Genomic DNA, 18,547 nt, shown 5'->3' on the forward strand with positions numbered 1-18,547 from the left:
CCCAATCTGCCTGAAAGATCACAGGAGGCTGGTGCTGCCACCTGGTACCAGCACTGGGCTGAGCCTGCACCCAGCACTGGGAAGATATGGCAGGCAGATTGGGGGCCCGCACCCCTGGAAGCAGTCTGGCTTCCCTGCAGCCCTCTCAGGGGTGTGAGTGAGCCCCCAATCTGCCTGCCGAATGACAGGTGGCTGGTGCTGCCAGCTGGGGCCAGTGGCAACATTGACCTTCCCAGCACCAGCTGTGCCCAGCGGCAGTCCCAGCTGGCAGCACTGCTTCCTGTCATCCGGCAGGCAGATCAGGGGCTTGCTTGCACCCCCGGGAAGGCTGTGGGGGCTATGCTGGACTGCTTGTCGGGGTGCAGGGCCCCCATCCACCTGCCAGATAACAGAAGGCTAGTTCTGCCACCTGGGGCCAACGGCAGCTAGGACCGTCCCTAGGGAGGAGCAGATCAGGGTAACATCCTGGGCTCCATGCTTTGGGGTGGGGCATGGTTCTGGGAGGAGAGGCTGTGGTAACTGCGCTGCTGCCACCAGGTTTGTGTCCGGCCACACGCTACCCCACTCTCGCTGCCTGAACCACTGCCAATGGAAGTGGCAGTTTCTTCACATCCAGAGCATGTGGGATTGGGGCGGGGGCAGGTCCCCACACAAACTGATTTGCCCCGGGCCCCACACCAGAGCTGAACTGAGTGGGGTGCAGGACATAGGGCAAATCAGCTCATGCGGAGACCCATACCAATCCTGCACCTCCTGGATACAAAGAATCTACCACCATCATTGGTGGCGGTGCTGCCTGGGGTGGGGAGAGAGCAGAAGCGAGCTGCCAGGCGTGAAGTTGGCAGCAGCAGTGCAGTCACCACAGCCACTCCCAAAGCATGGGGCCTGGGATGGTCACCCCGATTTACGCCTCCCTAGGGACAGCCCCGGCTGCTGCTGGCCCCAGGTGGCAGAACCAGCCTTCTGTTATCCAGCAGGCAGATTGGGGGCCTGCATCCCCAGGAGCAGTCCGGCACAGCCCCCACAGCCCTCCTGGGGGTGCGGGCAAGTCCCTGATCTGCCTGCTGGATGACAGGAGGCTGCTGCTGCCAGCTGGGACTGTCGCTGGGTGCAGCCCAAGCTGGGAAAGTTGGTGCTGCCACTGGCCCCAGTCTCCCCAGTGCTGGGTGCGGGCTGTGTCCAGTGCCACTCCCAGGTGGAACCACCAGCTTCCTGTCATCCAGCAGGAATATTGGGGGCCTGCACCCCAAGGAGCAGTCTGGTACAGCCCTGCTTGGTAAAACTGAGCTTACACAAAGAGATTACTGATTTTGATGCTATGTTCCAGATCCTCAGTCTAGCTTTACTAAAGCTAGACTGGCTGGGTACTGATGTTTGGGTAGGTTAAGGGGAGGTTACAGCAAGTTAAAATGGCTACCCAATCTAAGATAAATCGAAATTGGAGGGGTTAGTGGGGGGATTTCTGGGGTCTAGGAGGGCTTGGCAGGATCAGTAGGTCTCACTCACAAGGACTGTGTGGAAGCTTGGGGGGGATGGGAGGGCTCACTCCCCCGAGGAACCAGGGGCTATTTTTAGCTCCCCTGATCCCCCTCCCAGCTTACCCACCCCCTCATTCTGCCTGCCCTTCTCTCCACTGAGACTTATTTCCTCCATTCCCAGCATTAGGGAACACTGATAATACTGGCACTGGGAGTGGCTTGTAGGATGGGGAGTTTGTGGACTGGGAGAATGGGGGGTGGATGGTCCATGGGGGGCGGGGAGGGTTGTCTGCCTGGAGGTAGGGTAAGGGGGACGCTAAAAATATCTTGGTCCCGGGGGAGTAGGTAGGAAAAGTGCAGCCCTGGGGCTGGGCCCCGTGGCTGGGCTTTCCCAGCCTTGGGGCTGCACTAGAAGCTGTAAAGAAGCTTGGAAAGGTTAGATCAGTCTAAAAATGGCCAACCCAATCTAAATTAGACTGCCTCAGAGGTAGGGTTAAGTTAGATCAAGTCAGCCTTTTTTTTAGAGTAATCTAACCTTACTGGGCAGTTCGCATCTAGATTGACCTAAGTAGGGATCTAAGCATAAGGTCTTCATCTGGTTGAACTAAGTTAGATTGGGTGGCCATTTTAATATTATCTTACCTCCTCAAACAACCTAACCTTCCCAAACACCTGTATGCACCCCCGGTGTTTAAGAGTACAGTTTTAGGATTGAAGGTGGGGGGTGCGGAATCTATGACCTTACCCAAGATATGCACTTAACTGATCTTAAATCAAGTCATGGTCATTAAGTACACAGCATTGTCAGTACTGTGCTATTAGCTGCCCTGAAAGTGGCTATGGCCAGCCCTCCTCATTTTTAGCAGTAAGCTAGAAGCTAAGTGGCTCCCAGCAATTTCAAGGCTTGTAATAGCTGCTCTTTGACACGTTAGTCACCTTCATCCTCTCCATGCATTTAAATGGAGTAAAAATTACATTACAGGGTCAACTGTGGGGCTGAATGATGCTATGCATGTCAAGAGTTTATATAATTAACTAACATGGAGATAACCAATGTTTGTCACAAGCTAAAGAGAGGTAGTTGGTTATGTTAGTCTTAAGTCAGTCAAAAGTCAGGGTAGGTATGCACTTTTATAGACTACCTAAATCAAATATATAGAGAGAGAGAACACAAGGTTTTTTGAACCCAAGTTCAGTGAAGACATAGGCAGAAATTGAGACTGACAGGAAATTTTTAAATTGATCCAATATGCAGGTAAGTACAATGCACTGTAGTTTGAAATCAGTGGATTTGCACTGCTGAGAATCTTGGCATTTTTTATTTTGCTTTGTTTTGGTTTTAAAAGAGATTAGCAAGAATTATAGAGGGCAGGAAATTAGCTTTCAAAGCATCAGAGATTTCCTTTACAGATAATATTTCCAATTAATATCCTAACCAGCACAAATAAAAGCACCGGTGATTCTAAATCTCTTAGTAGAGCCTTGGGGAAAGCAAAGTTTTTTGACTTCTGTTCAAACAGTTTTAAATGTTGAAGCAGGGCTTTCACAGATGTTGTTTATTTCACAACAGTGGTCTCAGGAGTGAGTGGTGCCACTCTCTTTCTTGTTGCCTTGAGAATAGTATAATGTTTTGAAAGGGTGGAGGGAGATTTTCATGGCTTTAATTACCACATGGTGAAAAACTGAACCTTAAAAAAATAAAATAAGATTGAGGTAAGAAATAAAGATGAAATTCTCAGAGCTATTAACAGTATCAGGAGAGAGAGAGTGAAGAAAGCAGCTGGCTGATAATTTATTATACCATCTTTAGGAGGAAGGAGAATTAAAACAAAAAAGAACTTGGCCATAAGCAATGTAGCATTTCTCACTTACTCAATGACACAGGGGCCAAAGAACAAAAGGAAGCTTTGGCAAAGAAGATAGTGTCATGTGGAAGCCTGCAGTGTTTTCACTCCACTGGTGGGAGTTAGAAGCAGCATGACAGATTGTTTTGGATTAAACAAACTGATGCTAAACATATTTGGTGCTATATGTCTAATAGTTATGGTCACTCAGATCCTAAAATATCCTCATTTTATTGTTCTCCACAGAACATCTTACTTTCCCGTGCTTTAAAGCTGTCAGAAATCCAGTTCTTGTTGCATGCTAACAGGGTCCTGAGTAGGTCTATGTTAGTTAGAGGCAGCTTAACCAAAACCACTGCTGCTCTCACGGACACATTTTATCAGCATAGTGACTTAGTTCCAGCAATGTATAGTCATTGGAGAGTTACTGGAGAGCCTGGTAGCAGAATAAACTTCTATCTGTCACTGGAATATTATGTGCTGTGAAATTATGACAAGAGCATTAGATCTATATATTTTCTAATAGAGGTAACTGTTTGAAAGAGGATGTGCAGTGTAATCACTGTTAAATCCTTTTGTTTGTATATTCAAATTAGGGCAATTTTATAGAGATTTGGACGTGTGCCTTAATAAATACTCTGATTTCACAATCCATTTCATGTGATTCTTGGCACACAGTATCTGATATTAAAAATCTAATAATGCAGCTTTACATAATAACATGGGTTCATACTGGCATGATCTTTCCTTTGAACTGATTGGCAACACTTATTGTTAACAATTTGGATAGGAGCATTTCCAGCACTATTTCCTCTTCCTTAACAATATGCTTTTGGTTTTGTGAAATGAATTAATTGACATCTATAGTTGATCATTTGACTGCCATTTCTAAACACATGCATATATTCATATGCTTACTGCCTGTTTTGTATGTCTGATAAAAACAAGATAGAGTGCCCCCTCAAAAGGGGGACAGTACTTCTTACTGTGGCCTCATTCATTTGAGTTATAAGCTTATGTGAATGTGAACTATAGAAGGGCTGCTCAACCCCCAGTCCATTGGCCAGATGCAGCCTCCAGAGCCATGTGATCCAGTCCAGCGGGGTCCAGAAATTTGGTGGTGGGGGAAGTAGTGGCAATTTCATAGATTTCATAGACATTAGGGCTGGAAGGGACCTCACAAGAGCAGCAGGAAGTCTGCTGGGGTCAAATGATTCCAGCAAGATAAGCATCCAAATGTGCTTTAAAGGAGTCCAGAGTAGGCTTGCACCACTTCTGTGGGGAGTCTGTTCCAGACTTTGGGAACTCCGACGATAAAGAAGATTTTTCCTTATGTCCAGTCTAAAATGGTCTTCCCGGAGTTTGTGACTGTTGGAACTTGTCTTCCTTTAGGGTGCCCTGGTGAACAAAGATTCTCCCAGTTCCTGGTGCAAACCCCTATATTTATAGGCCACCACCAAATCCCCCCTGAGCCTTCACTTTTCCAGGCTGAAGAGTCCCATGTATCTCAGCCTTTCCTCAGAAGACTTGTTCTCTTGTCTTTTGATCATGCATATGGTTCTTCTCTGGAATCTCTCAAGCTTCTCCACATCCTTCCTAAAGTGCAGAAGCCAGAACTGGATGCAGTACTCCAACTGCAACCACACCAAGGCCGAGTACAATGGGAGGATGACTTCCTGGGTCTTGCTTGACATGGATCAATAGATGCAAGCCAAGGTTTTGTTTGCTTTGCCAGCTGTGGCATTGCATCGGTGGCTCATGTTCGTCTTGTGGTCAATCATGACTCCCAAGTTCCTTTTGGTCATGGTGCCAGCAAGTGTAGCACTGCCAAGCCTATAGGTGTGATGTGGAAGTTTTTCCTGAGGTGGAGCACCTTGCATTTCTCAGTGTTGAATGCCATCAGGTTTTGGTCTGTCCACCTTGCAAGCCTGTCCAGGTTGGCCTGAATCACCAGCCTATCCTCTAGTGTGACCACACTTCCCCTTAGTTTGGTATCTTCAGTGAATTCAGCCAGTCCACTTCTGATACCTGAGTCCAGATTGTTTATAAAAATGTTAAAAAGTACTGGTCCAAATACAGAGCCCTGCAGGGTGCTACTAGTCACCATGCACCATGTTGACACAATTCCATTGACTACCACTCTCTGGACCTGACCACGGAGCCAGTTCCCAAGCCATTGGACCATGAGTTTGTTGAGGCTGCAGTTCCCCAGTTTAACCATGAGGACTTCATGAGAGACCAAGTCAAAGGCTTTTTTGAAGTCTAAGTAGATTATGTTAATTAATGCTACCTCCACTGCACCACTGCCAAATTCCCAAGCCCCACAGGCTAGATGACAGGGCCTCATATATGGGATGTGGCAGGTGTGTGTAGGGCTGGGGCTGGGGTGGCAGGCCCAATCTGGAATGCACAAGGTTGGGGTGGTGGGCCTGATCTGGAACGTGGGGCTGGGCTTGGGGCTGGGGCCAAGCTAGGGTAGTGGGTCTGCTCTGTTGCATGTGTGCTCAATCTGGTTTGCACCAGATCCATGGACTGACTCCACACGACTCATTTGGTTGGTGGGGCAAAAAGGAGGGGTAACACCAAATTTACACTTCTCCAAGGAGCCACAAAGTATCTGTTGCATTCTGCAATGACATAAAAATATTTCCATGAGACTGCATGAAGTGCAACCTTGGTGACACTCTTTCTAATAGATTTTACTGTATGGCTCTCTAATCATCATACATTGTTCCCTTTTTCAACTGACACCTGATGGTTTGAGAATATTTGGAAAATTGTTCCAAGTGGGCATCATTGTTCCCAGAGAAGAGAGTTGAGATATCCATATGCATTAGATGTTAATACTTTACTTTGTCACATGGTTTTCTTCAGGATTGTTTAATTCAGCATCTTTTTTTTTTTTTGAAGCAAGTTCATTTGGCAGGTAGTTCCTCGGGACAAACTTGAGCCAGATTCCCAAAGTGGAAGGCAAAGGGAATAGTTCAGCTATGTGACCAGTCCTAATCTCACCATTTGTCCACATACAGAAGTGCCATCTCATGAGCCAACGAGTATCACTTCTGGGCTTCTGATTGAGATTATAAGGGTCCTTTGTTTTCTAAAGAAAGTGAGTATTTCTCCAAACTGAGTGGAACAAAATACATCATAAAAACTCTCTAGAGATGTAAAATGTGCAAGTTACCAAACATCTTTGGACATTTATCTCCACTTTATTTCAGTCTTCTTGGTGGATTTGAAATCTCACAAGGGAAGTAATCTATCATGCAACTAAGCATGGTGCTGGAAATATTGCACCTCCTGGGACAATCTTTCACTCTCCTGCTCTAGTAAAGGAGCAGTTTAGTGTCAGTAGGTGATACATTTGTATCTCACAACTGAACTCATTTTTGGGTAACAAATTTGGCACAAAGCTACCTTCTATGCTTTGGAGAATTTTTTCCTTATGTCTTCAGAGATAACAGTAATCAGAGGGGTTCATCAAACTGGGATCTTAATCTAAAAGCAGAGAAAAGTGAAGGGATACTGATCTTCAATTCCCTTCTACCTCAATAGGAATGTTCCCAAGAAGCGACCGCAAGTAAGTGTTCTCCTCTCAACTCTTCCACTCATTTGCTATATAACCCCTGGCAATTCATTTAACTTCACTGTACTTCAATGTTAGGAACAAACTTTGCATTTATCCCAGGACAAGTTGTACCTATCTTTGTCCTAGAACAAAAAAGTGCCAGGATTGGCATGTCTACACATCACCCTTCCAATCAGGGTATAGTGAGCAGCTAAATTCTTTGCCACTTTTCTGCCATGAATTCAATGCTGCAATCCCAGGACAGCTGTTCAGACACACTTTGTGATATCCCAGGACAAACCAGTAGGACTTCTTATCTCATAAACTTTTTTAGAATTTGTCCCAGGACAATGGATACCTGAATAATTGCACTTCACAGTGTTTTTTTCCTGGGATAAATGAGATGTCTGATTGTAGCCCAATTTACCCTTCTATAATAGCACACATAGAACTTCTGGCACTGATTTTGTGCATCTTAATAACTATAAAACAACTTTGGGATGATCAGATCAAAGGTATATTTTTTGTTGCTAAATTAGATCATTATTGAAAATAATAGCTGAGTATCCATAAATCATTCATTTATCCATCAGTTTTATTTGTGCAGCCATACTAGAAAAGTGAGGATGGGTAAAATGTGACAAATAACATAAGATGAAAATAGTAATAAGTAACCAAATTATTAACAACTGGAGCTTACAGTATTCTATCAAAACTCTTTCATAGCTTTTCTTCAAAGATGGGTAATAATTACTGACTCCTATAAACAGTAATCTCTTAACACAACATCCCTCTATCCGTATTTCAGCATTTGAGAGGCTTTATTCATTATAGCTTCATTTGTAGTCTTTGGCATAGATCTGTTTTATTTTATTTTTTTAAGGATCTGTCTATATCATCACTATGGTAAATATGAGACCATCGCAAAGAAATATACCCACCCACTTATTCCCCCGACAAACTTCATGCACAATAATGTTGTGCACTCAAAAATAAACTAGTAACAGAAATGTGTACCACTGTTCTTGAGAATGAGATTGTGTCAGCATCTATGGCATGTTTGGAAAACTAAAATTTTCCAAGGCCTATCATCCACTATATATATTTTTTCTTCTTGTCAGGTATTATTAGCCGCCAGGAGGCTGAAGAGTTGCTAATGAACAAGTCTGAAGGAGCATTCCTGGTACGAGTCAGTGAGAAAATCTGGGGCTACGCCTTGTCTTATCGCCAACAGAGTGGATTCAAGCACTTTCTGGTGGATGCTTCAGGGGATTTCTACAGCTTCCTGGGGGTAGATCCCAATCGGCATGCAACACTCACAGATCTTATTGATTTTCACAAGGTATCACTCGCTATGTAAAGATCAATCCATGAGCTGTGTAGACTAATAATTTAAAGGGGAAACATGTACTTTGGAATCAAACTGAAAAACAGAAAAAACAGTAAAAAGAGAAATCTACATGTACCATAATACGTGTCATCATAATGTCCATTTTTATGCATACATCTTTACACTTTTAGAGTTGTTCCACTAGTGAAGTGAATCAGAGGGATTTTTTTCTTCAAAATCTTCAGTATATATTTATATCCCTTTCTAACCTGATTCTTATGCTTTGCTGGACAAAAAAGGTGCACTAATAGGCACTTGCAGAGCTAATGCTTGCTGAGCTTCTTTGGTCTGAAAAGTTGGACTGCAGATACTAAAGGAAAGAGCTTTTATAGTATTTCAGCATGTTAGATTTTGTTCCCAAAGATATCAAGTGCAGAAGCAGACCCAAATGGGAATGAATAAGGCTGTAAAATAAGAAATAGTCCTGGTTCAATTTTAAATATGAACTAATGGTCTTTCTTATTTTATCCTAAACCTCATTTGTAAAATAGTTTGTCATGAAAACTCTAGGCAGACATGAAGTAGCTTGCCTGAATGCTGTGCTTTCTGTTTTTCAGCCTGTAACCAAAAGGCAGCTCCATTACAGTCAGGACCCATATTATTCTCCTGTTTGTCTCTCCCTATGTCACCTCAATCAGTTATAATCCTGCTTTAATCTTTACTTCTCATCCATACTATTTTTTTCTCTTCCATCTGTAACCTCCTTTACATTCCTCTTCCTACATTTTTTTCATCTTTGCTTCATAGTTTTTCTATTGATATTTTTCTCCATCTTTTCTACAAATATGACCTTAATGCTTTTCTTTGATACAACATATTTCAGTATCCCTTGTCCTTCCTCTAAGCCTTTCCTGAGATGCAAGTATTGTGCTACATGCTGAGCACATCTACATGTTCCCCTATCGTGCTGTTGTAACTGCATTGTAATTTAGTACTTCCTGGAGAAAGTACTATATGATAGCGCAGTAACAGCTGTTACTGCACCATGCCGGTGGAGGAATTATTTTTAGCCACTACGTTGCCATAGCAACATGCTATTGCTAGGGAGTGCATCACTATGGCGACATAGCTGCAGCATTATGGTTTTTGCCTACTGCCACTGTGTTGCTGTAGCACGTTGCTGTGGCTACGTAGCATTTGCGTAGATGTACCCACAAATATACACTTATACAATTACACGCTATTCATTTTCCTAGTAAATCTTATGTTTTAATTATACTTTATTTATATATTGAATAACCAGAGAGAAATGTTGTTACCTTGTGTTTGCATAAATCTGAAACATTTGTACCTAGCTCACTAGGTTTGCCTTTATTTCACGTTGAGGGGAATTTTGGCCTGTGTGTTGTAATTGCCACTATACAGAACATGACAGTCTCTGCCTGAAGGAATTTATATTCCGAGTAAGAGAGAGAGAGAGACAGCAGAGTGTAACACTATGCATAAGAACATTTGAATGCATAGTGAATAGCTGTGTAAACAATGTCTTGTTATGTTTTGGTTTTTGGTGGCCAAAAATACATACGTGGCTTATTTCTGCTGTATATGTTTCATTTGTCTCATAACATTTTGTTTTATTTATCTCTGTACTGTTATACTGGCTCCCTTTTTACCTGAACATAATGCAAACATTTTGTTCAACATTTCAAAGCAAAAATATTATTTCAAAATGGATGAGGATTGAAATGTGTCAAAAGAAAGAATTTGAATTTTCTGATTTTTTTCTTAATTTTTTTGGTTAAACCTACACACCAGATTTGAACTGAATCTGTGAATAATTTTGACTCCCAGAAATTGTATTTTTAAGAATAAATTTAACGATTTCCCCAGAATTATACCTAGGGACAGGTACAGACTTTACAAAGAAACTGTATAATTGACCAAAACCCAATCTAAATCCATAACAGTACAGAAACGCAGTGCATATAGACTAGTTTCAAAATGGCAGAACACAGTCTAAGATAGACCTGGATGGATGCAGAATGAGACTTAAGCAATTTAGGTTAGATCAGTTTATCAAACTTCTGTACCAGATCCCCTAGCAACTCAAGTTAGACCAGAGTCGCCTGGTATCCCAGGCTGCTTTGCAAGACCCCACTAACTTTCCCTCACACAGTAGTGTCTTACCTGCACTCATCTGCTCCAGCTGAACAGGTTCTCACAGAGCCCGCTGCTGGCAGGTGGTGGGGCTAGGGGCAGTGGGGGGAGGGGAGGAAGGGGATTGGGTCCACCTGGCCCTGGTCCCAGTCCAAGCCAGTCCAGGTGGGGGGGCCCATGAGGCAGGGGCTCCCTGGCCCAGCTGGGAAATGTGGCTCCTTTCTCCAGCTCCACCCTCCTGGCTGGTTGTCAGCAGCAGTGGGGGAAGAAGGTGGGGAGCAGAGGCCCCTGCCATGTTGATCTGGCTCCTGGAGACCTGAGCCAGCACAATGGGGGTGGAGCTGAAGAAGAAGGGAGCTCTTCTTCCCCCTTCCCCCCACTGCCACTGATAGCTGGCCACAGGTGGGTGGCCAGACCTAGGGTTGCATTGCCCAGCTGGGCCAGGCTGTGGGAAGGAGGAAGCACTCTCCACACAGTACCCCCCACCCAGCTGTGCTGGCTCAAGTCTTGGGGGCTGGGTCCGCACAGCAGGGTCTTCTGCTCCCCCCTCTGCCCCTGCTGCTGCTGCTGCTGCTTGACAGCTGGCTACTGGCAGGGGGGCATGGCTGTAGAGAGGAGCTGTGCTGGCAAGCTGAGCCAGGCAGTGGGGGGGAAAGCCCCTTTCAGGTGGGCTCCCTCAACTGTGCTAGCTCAGGTCTTCTGGGGCTAGGGAAGAAGCCTCCATTCCCCCCTGCCCCTTGCCACCACTGACAGCTGGCCAATGGTTGGGGGGGAGGGACTGGAGAGAGGGGCTATGGTGGCCCATCATGGGTGACCGGCAGCTAGGCTGGGCTTGGCAGCCCCATCCACCAAAGCCTGAATGTCTGTTCTGTTCACTCCTGACCTAACCTAGGGCACTTAGACTAAAGCATGAAACTTAGACTGCTTCCACCTTTTTGACTATTTGTACTTAGCCTAGATGTAATTGATACAGATTCCTAGTTCCCTTAGGGAAGTGGTAGAAAGAGGGACTTAAAACTACATTAAGGAAGCAAAAAAAAATTCAAATAAGATAGAAAAATCTTGAACCAAGATACATAAAATCATTATCCACTGGTACAAGATAAGTGTGGAAAGGTAGCAGAATGCGGCCTTTGTTGGGGGTAGACGTTGGGTAGAAGTTGAACATAAACACTTGAATTTTATTTTATAACATGAGAAAGTCTCCATCCAGACTACCTTTTTCAAACTCAGTACATCTCCTTGTAATGTCTCCTATGGCTCCTGAGCAGCACCTAGATTGGTGTATTGGAGAGAGAGAGACCAAGGGTTAGGCCCTGTCAGGAGGAGAGGAGCTTAAAGGAGTCACACAGTAAGCACTTACAGAGTCCAGGTAGACATTGTGGGAGATCTCAGCACTAGCTGCAGCGGTTTTGTTTCCATACAGCAGCCAAGTCTGACAGAAAATGCCTGTAATATTCCTTGTTTCCTCCTTGCTCTTCATAGGCAGTAGCTACCTTAGAAAACCTATCCACCTACAAAGAGCACTGTGGCACCTGTCAGAAGCAAAATGTCTTTCAGTAACATTTATAAGAAAAAATATTTCTGCTCCCCCCCTGCCCCTGGATGATAAACTCAATAGTTCTAGCTATGACAATCTTCTTAGAGAAGTTGCTTTTCCTCTAGGGTAACCACACAATTCTCTTTTAATTACCTTGCTTAATAGCCATACACAAGGCTGGCCAATTTGCTGGTAAGAGTCAGTTCAGTATTCTGTCCCTTGCCTGTCTCTTACATGGTTGTTTCTGAAGCTTTTCTGTCTGCCCTTTCCTCTGAAGTGTGTTGTCAAGCATTCCACAGCCTTTTAATAGTCAGCTACCCAATGCAAGAGGCTGTGAAGGCAGTGCAGTGGAAATTAACAGAATCTCTTCCAGATCCTGCCCTAGTTCTGTCTTAGCTGAAACTCCTTCAGGGAGTCTCCTGCTCTTTTGTCATGGTTAAGATAAACTGTAGGTGGATTCTGTTTATATTCAGAGCTTGAAGTTTACTGTAATTGCTAAGACTAGAACAAGTACTATAAGAATTCAGAGCCAGCCAAAGAAACTAAAGAGAAAATGGCACTAATAAGAGTTGTTTCTATTTCCGTATTCTATTTTGGTCTTGATTTGCAGACATTAGCTAATGATTATTAAACGTGTGTAAGGGGGAGAAGGGTACATGTGGGTGGAGGGGATATTTAGACCATGGCAGGAAATTATTAAGCTCTGCATCCACAAAAATCCATACGATACCAGCCAGTCTAGTCTTCATATGTACTCTTAGACACAGCAGCATTTGTTTTTGTATCAATATATAGTGTCATTTTATTGACTGCTTTTAAGCAACTTGAACTACTAGACACTTGCTTCTACTTTCTTGTAATTTCCAAAGAGGTTTTCATACGATAAGGAAGGTTCCATATTTATTTATATCCCAACACAGTGACCATAGATCAAGGTGAGGATTTGGAATGGACTTTTAAGGAATCAGCCACTCAAATTCCTATTACATTTCAATAGGAATTAGGTCTCTTGCAAATATCAGGCCCAAAATTTGGATCTAATTTGGGATGAGATGCACACTGTGTTTATATCATCCTCACTTTGGACTAACTTTGACCTATCTCTGGCAAGTTCTTTTTCCCTGACTGTATGGAAGAGAAAGTACGAGCCCTATCCAAATAGAGATGAAAAAGAACTGGTCTTGCCTAGCCAACTCCAGAACCTGGATGGAAAAGAAGATGTTGCTAGGATCTCAGTGAATATTTTATCAGATACCCTTTTATGTTTCTACTAGGTTTGCAAATAATAATCTTATAACATAGACCCTGGGCTACAGCAATCTTTTTCTTTTCCACACAATTGAATGGGTGAGGGGGTCTTTTTTCAGTTAAGCATTCATTCCTGTCTGAGATCAAGGGAAGTCTTGAATGCATTTTAAACAACACCTTTTTGTGTCTTTTCAGGAAGAAATCATCACATCATCAGGTGGGGAACTACTGCTGGAACCATGTGGACAGAGGAGGAACCAACCAGACTATAGTCCCCTATTTGAATGACTGCCTTCAGGACTTCAGTGAATACCTTATGCATAGTTAAAATAGCAAGACACAAGCTGATAAATAGTATGCTAATGATCAAATTTTCAGTCACACAAACTGCACCATTAAACAGTCCGAGAAATTACTATTTAATCTGATTTGTAGAAATAATTTATATTGCTAATATTTAAATTATGGATGAATACTGGTGGACTACAGTATCCCTGGATATGTTTTAAGAGTGGTGATCAACTAGCATTGACAGTTAAGGTTACATTTTGATTGTTCACTTCTATCCAGGTTTTAAAATACAGTGTGACAAACAAGGACAACTATTGTATATATTCATCAAGCATTATATGAAAGAGTGTAGAATAGTCCTGCTGCGCCCCCCCCCCCCTTAAAGTCAGGTTTGCCAGTTTCCAGTGACAGTGTTACCAGTCAATCTTCTGACGAGGAAGGACAAAAAGACTTTAGAAACCTTCTGTAATTTGCTATCTTTTGTTGTTTAGGTTAAGCTGAAAATTTGCCATATTTCTTTGGAATTCATCCTCATAAAGTGAAGCTCATTCCTGTGCAGTCTAAACATGGTCATTTGTATCACTGAATACTTTGTGGTAGGTCTGCACAAATGGCCTGACCCTTCAGAGAATCATAAACTCATAGAAGAGTATGGCTAGAAGGGACCTCTTGAAGTTATTTAGATTAACCCGCTGCCTGAAACAGGATCCTCCCTATCCAAACCATCCCAAGAAATCATTGTCTAACCCAGTAGTAAAACTATACAATGGCAAAGCATGGGACTGTAATCTGCCACAGGTAAAGCAGGGTGACAATAGTGGCCAATGTTCTGATGCTTCAGGGTTTGTTAAAATACTCATGACAGTTAGCATGCCCAAGATTGGGGACTGAAAAGCAACACTGGGTATGTCCTGGGAGCTAGAGCCAAACATCAGCCACATTTTATTTTTTCAGCGTTTGGCATGTGCAGAGCAGGAGTGAGTAGGTGAAAAGTAATTTCATGGTTGCGATGGGTGTTCTGTAGCAGTGTCTAAGGCACTATGGACATGCCATGTGTGGTCCAAGCAACTGGAAAGAATTATATCCATCCTAAAGGAAGGGGAAATTATTGTGCACTAGCTGATCATTTTTTAAAATAGGCTCAAAAGGTATGTGCATACATTACATTTAGATTGACCTAACTAGGGTTAGGTTGATCTAAGTGTGATCTTTTTAGATGTTCAGGGAAGTTAAATTAGGCAAAAAATGCCTGGCCTGATCTATCTTAGTTCATCTGAGGAGGTGCACTAAGTTAGACCGGGAACAACATAGCCCAAACTAGTGAACATTGCACATGTTTGGAGCACAGCCTTTGGGCTGGGAAAGCCCAGCTGCTTTCTCCAGCCCTAAGCTTGTGCTCCTTAATTCCCTGCACCTTCAGCTATATTTAGTTCCCCAAGTCGACCTTCCCACAGACAATCTTTACCCCCCCACCCACAACAGACCCACCATTCCCCCTGTGGACCCTCTAGCCCCTGGGCCTTCCCCAATTTATTTACAGCAGATTCCTGGTATGGCTCCCAGATGGGTGAACATGTGCACAAGTGGGACCTGATCTATGATGAACATCTGTATGTACCCAAAAGGGAGTACATACTCTGGTGAGTACACTGTTTTTCTCTGTATGTATATTTTGAGATTTAAGGCAATGAGTTAATGAAGCATGGCATGCTAATTTGGCTAAAATATGAACTCAGCCATTTTATCATCCAAAATGCAAACAAGTCCAACATGTTTCCTGCTTTCAATGATGACCAAACCAGTGCATGAGTTTCCAAGCTTTACTTTGCTATAGTTCAATATGCTTTCTTGTCTGTCCTGCGAGATGGGGAGATGGTGTTAGACTGATTCATGGTTCATGTTCTTTTATATATAAGGTAAACACATACAATTCAAAATCTTGTATAATATACCTTAAAGCTTTGTCATGCATCTTTATACTAAACAACATAAAACATTAAAATAAACATTTATAAAAATGAGTAACAGAGTAGGTGCTTAGGGTATGCCTATGCTGTAAATGGGAAGGTAGTATAGAAATTAACAACCTAGCTCTGCCTGAGCTAGCTCAGGCACAAGAACCAATTTACCTGTAGAAGCACAAGCTCATCAGACATTAATTTACCCCACAGCAGCCAGGGTTCTATCTTCCCCATCTTCCCTGCTGATAAATCTGTAGATGTCCAATTTGTCCCATAGAATCATATAAAAATGGGGCTGAAAGGGACCTCAGGATGATACTTATTCCTACCCCTGGCTTAAGGATGGAACTTCCGTGTTTCAACCATGCCAATCAAGTATTTATCCAACCTGCTCTTAAGAACTTCCAAGGAAGAAGATTCCATAAATTTTCTAGGAAATTTATTTGACTGTTTAACCACTGTTACAAATCAGAAATTCTTTTGAATATCTACCCTAAATTTTCCTTGTTGCAATTCAAAACCATTAGGTTTTGTTCTGCCCCCTACCCCCCATCCCAAGAGAGTATGGTTAATCACCATCCTCTTTATAAATACCCATCAAGTATTTGAAGACTTTTATCAAAGCCACACCTCTCCACCCCCACCCCCACCCCCACCCGAACCTTCTCTTCTACAGACTGAATACTCCAAGTTCTTCCTACCTTTTCTCATAAGCCATGTTTCCTAAAATTCTAAATAATTTTTGTTGCTTTCCACTGGAATCCTATTTTTTCACATCTTTCTGTAATGGAAATTTCCAAAATTGGAACTATCATTCCAGGTGCTCATTCCAGACCTCATTAGTGCTGAAGAGTGGAAGAATCATTTCCTGTAATTTGCAAGCAATAGTCCTGTTAATACAACCCAATATAATATTGGATGTTTTTGAACAAAAGCTCTTATTCAGTGGTCCACTATAACCCACAGGTCCTTTTCTGCAGTACTGCAACCTAGCTAGTCTTCTTCCACACATGATCATAGGAGGGACACATTTGAAATAGCTATGTACTCTTGGGCTGGAATCATGGTGAAACTTTTAAGTGGTCAGTTTCTCCATCTTTCTTAGATACACAAAATGCATTTTGGAAAACGAGGGACTTTGTCCATAGGTTCAGCTCCTGCCTCATCTCATCTGCCTGTCCCTTAAAATTCTCCCAGGAATTGCTATACTCCACGCTTAACTGTGCCCTAGAACTGGTATCTTGTGCATTGTATTTGTCTGAATTAGACTGTAAACTGTTCAGGGTAAGGGACCCTGTGTTGCACATATTTGTAAAGCACCATATTCACCAGAACGGCTATATAAATAAATTCACATAATAATGATAAAAGTTTTTGTGTTATTTCCACTCTTAGTAATTGTTGAAATCAGAAAATTAAGATAGATACTGCGGTACCATACAGAGTATTTTTTATTATTTTAACATTCATTTACTATGAGATTGAACCCATCTGTGATTGTGATCAGTGAGAGGAAAACTTTAATTAGCTTTCCACAGTGAGACATTTAGCTGGACAGTTTATGTGTGATTTACATGGGTCATTGGCTCAAGCAGTTTTAAATAGTTATTGTAACACCTTATAAAAATGGTTGGCTAGCAAGTTAGGATTCAGACTAAATTGGCAACACAGTGTTCTCCTTACTAGTTAGAACAGCTAGGGTAGGCTCATGGTACTGTACTCTTTCACCATTTATTAGTCTCAGGTGCTATCTCACCTTTCTAATCAGGTCCATCTGAAGTGAATCTTTGTCTATCACCAGGAAACCAATTCACCTTCCTTAAGGGAGGTCAATGATTCTTTAACATGGACCTTTACATGCCTGAGGATCTTTTAGAAACTTTTTGCTGTGCACAGGACATCAGACATGTTTGGGTTTATGTAGCAGCTGAGTAAGTGTTTTGAGATCTTAAACTGGTTTTCAACCTTTTTTTTCATCTAGGTAGCTAAACTGACTGTTAGCTACCAAATTTCTATTGTGAATATATCCTGCAGTCCTTCTGAACTTGAATTCACTATTCTGCAAATAGTATTACATATGCTGAATATAAGGCGCATCATTTTCCAATTCTTTTGAGGTTTAATATATCTTTAGTATTCATTCCCTGTACAATTGTGGGCATGTCTCTATATGTAGAATTGAAGAGTTTGTTCTATATATGGAATTCACATTCATAAGAGGTTGACAGTAATGCAATTATTTCTAAGTGATGTATTTTGTACTCCCTGTTCACATATTTGTACATAGGACAAGAATACTTGGTTCATTGAATCTTTAGCTTACCTGTCCTGTTGTGCCCTAATTAACATGTGGGAGACAACAGCATTTTTTTCCATGAATAATACATTTCCTCCTTTTTTGGTCTGCATCCATGCGTGTCTCATTTTCGGTTTTACCTGGCTTTAGAATAAATTCTTGTAAGTTCCCTTGCAAATGAAATTACTGTCTGAAAAACTGCAGTTTCATCTTGAGAGTTTTATTATGCTAATAAATGTCAGAATTCTTAAATAAGGGAATTGCTTTATTCCAGAGCCCCAGAGAAATAATGAAAAACAGCCAGCCAATTCATAGAGTACCAGCAAACAAAAACTCCACAATATATAACCAGAAAGAGCAGCAATAAAATATAGTGCAACTTAACTGAAAATAAATTTCAGTGGAAACAAAAGGAGATCATAGCAGGCAGAAATTAAGAACAAAAGCTTTTCTTGGTAAAGATGTACAGCTGCTGCGAATACACTGGAGGGTGGTGGGAAAAATACAACTGTGGAGACATTTTCCAAGCTAACAAATACTTCTTTCTGCCTTCCAGAAAACAGACAGATTATGAAAAGGTAACCAGTGAGCGGGAGGGATAGAAAGGAAGAACAAATATAGAAAACAAAGGAAATAAAGAGAGAGACAAACGTGTTTATTCCATTGTTTTTAAAACTTTTTACTTAATTTTATGCAGTCCCTAGAGAAAAGACTGAACAATGTTGTCTTCCCCAGTCTCAATGCTTAAACTGTGAGATGAGTCTAAACTACAAAATTCAGAGGGAAGTGGAGAAGTTGTAAAAATAGCCACCAACTACAGACTGCTTTCCAGGT

At 42.3% G+C, this 18,547-nt stretch overlaps 1 protein-coding gene across 1 annotated transcript in view; it reads left to right on the plus strand.

Annotated features, from left to right (window-relative positions):
- The window catches only part of SH2D4B (SH2 domain containing 4B), a 121,708-nt gene extending 103,871 nt beyond the window's left edge, over positions 1 to 17,837 (plus strand). Inside the window, exons 7-8 of the mRNA XM_090058318.1 lie at positions 8,012 to 8,232; positions 13,361 to 17,837. Coding sequence (XP_089914444.1) covers positions 8,012 to 8,232; positions 13,361 to 13,453 — 314 coding nt within the window. The 3' untranslated portion in view covers positions 13,454 to 17,837. The remainder of the gene's footprint in view (positions 1 to 8,011; positions 8,233 to 13,360) is intronic.
- The last annotated feature ends 710 nt before the right edge of the window (positions 17,838 to 18,547 follow it).

This window comes from Crocodylus siamensis, chromosome 7 (genome assembly GCF_052110815.1).
Source record: "Crocodylus siamensis isolate JL-2025a chromosome 7, ASM5211081v1, whole genome shotgun sequence".
In the NCBI taxonomy this organism is placed as follows: domain Eukaryota; kingdom Metazoa; phylum Chordata; order Crocodylia; family Crocodylidae; genus Crocodylus; species Crocodylus siamensis.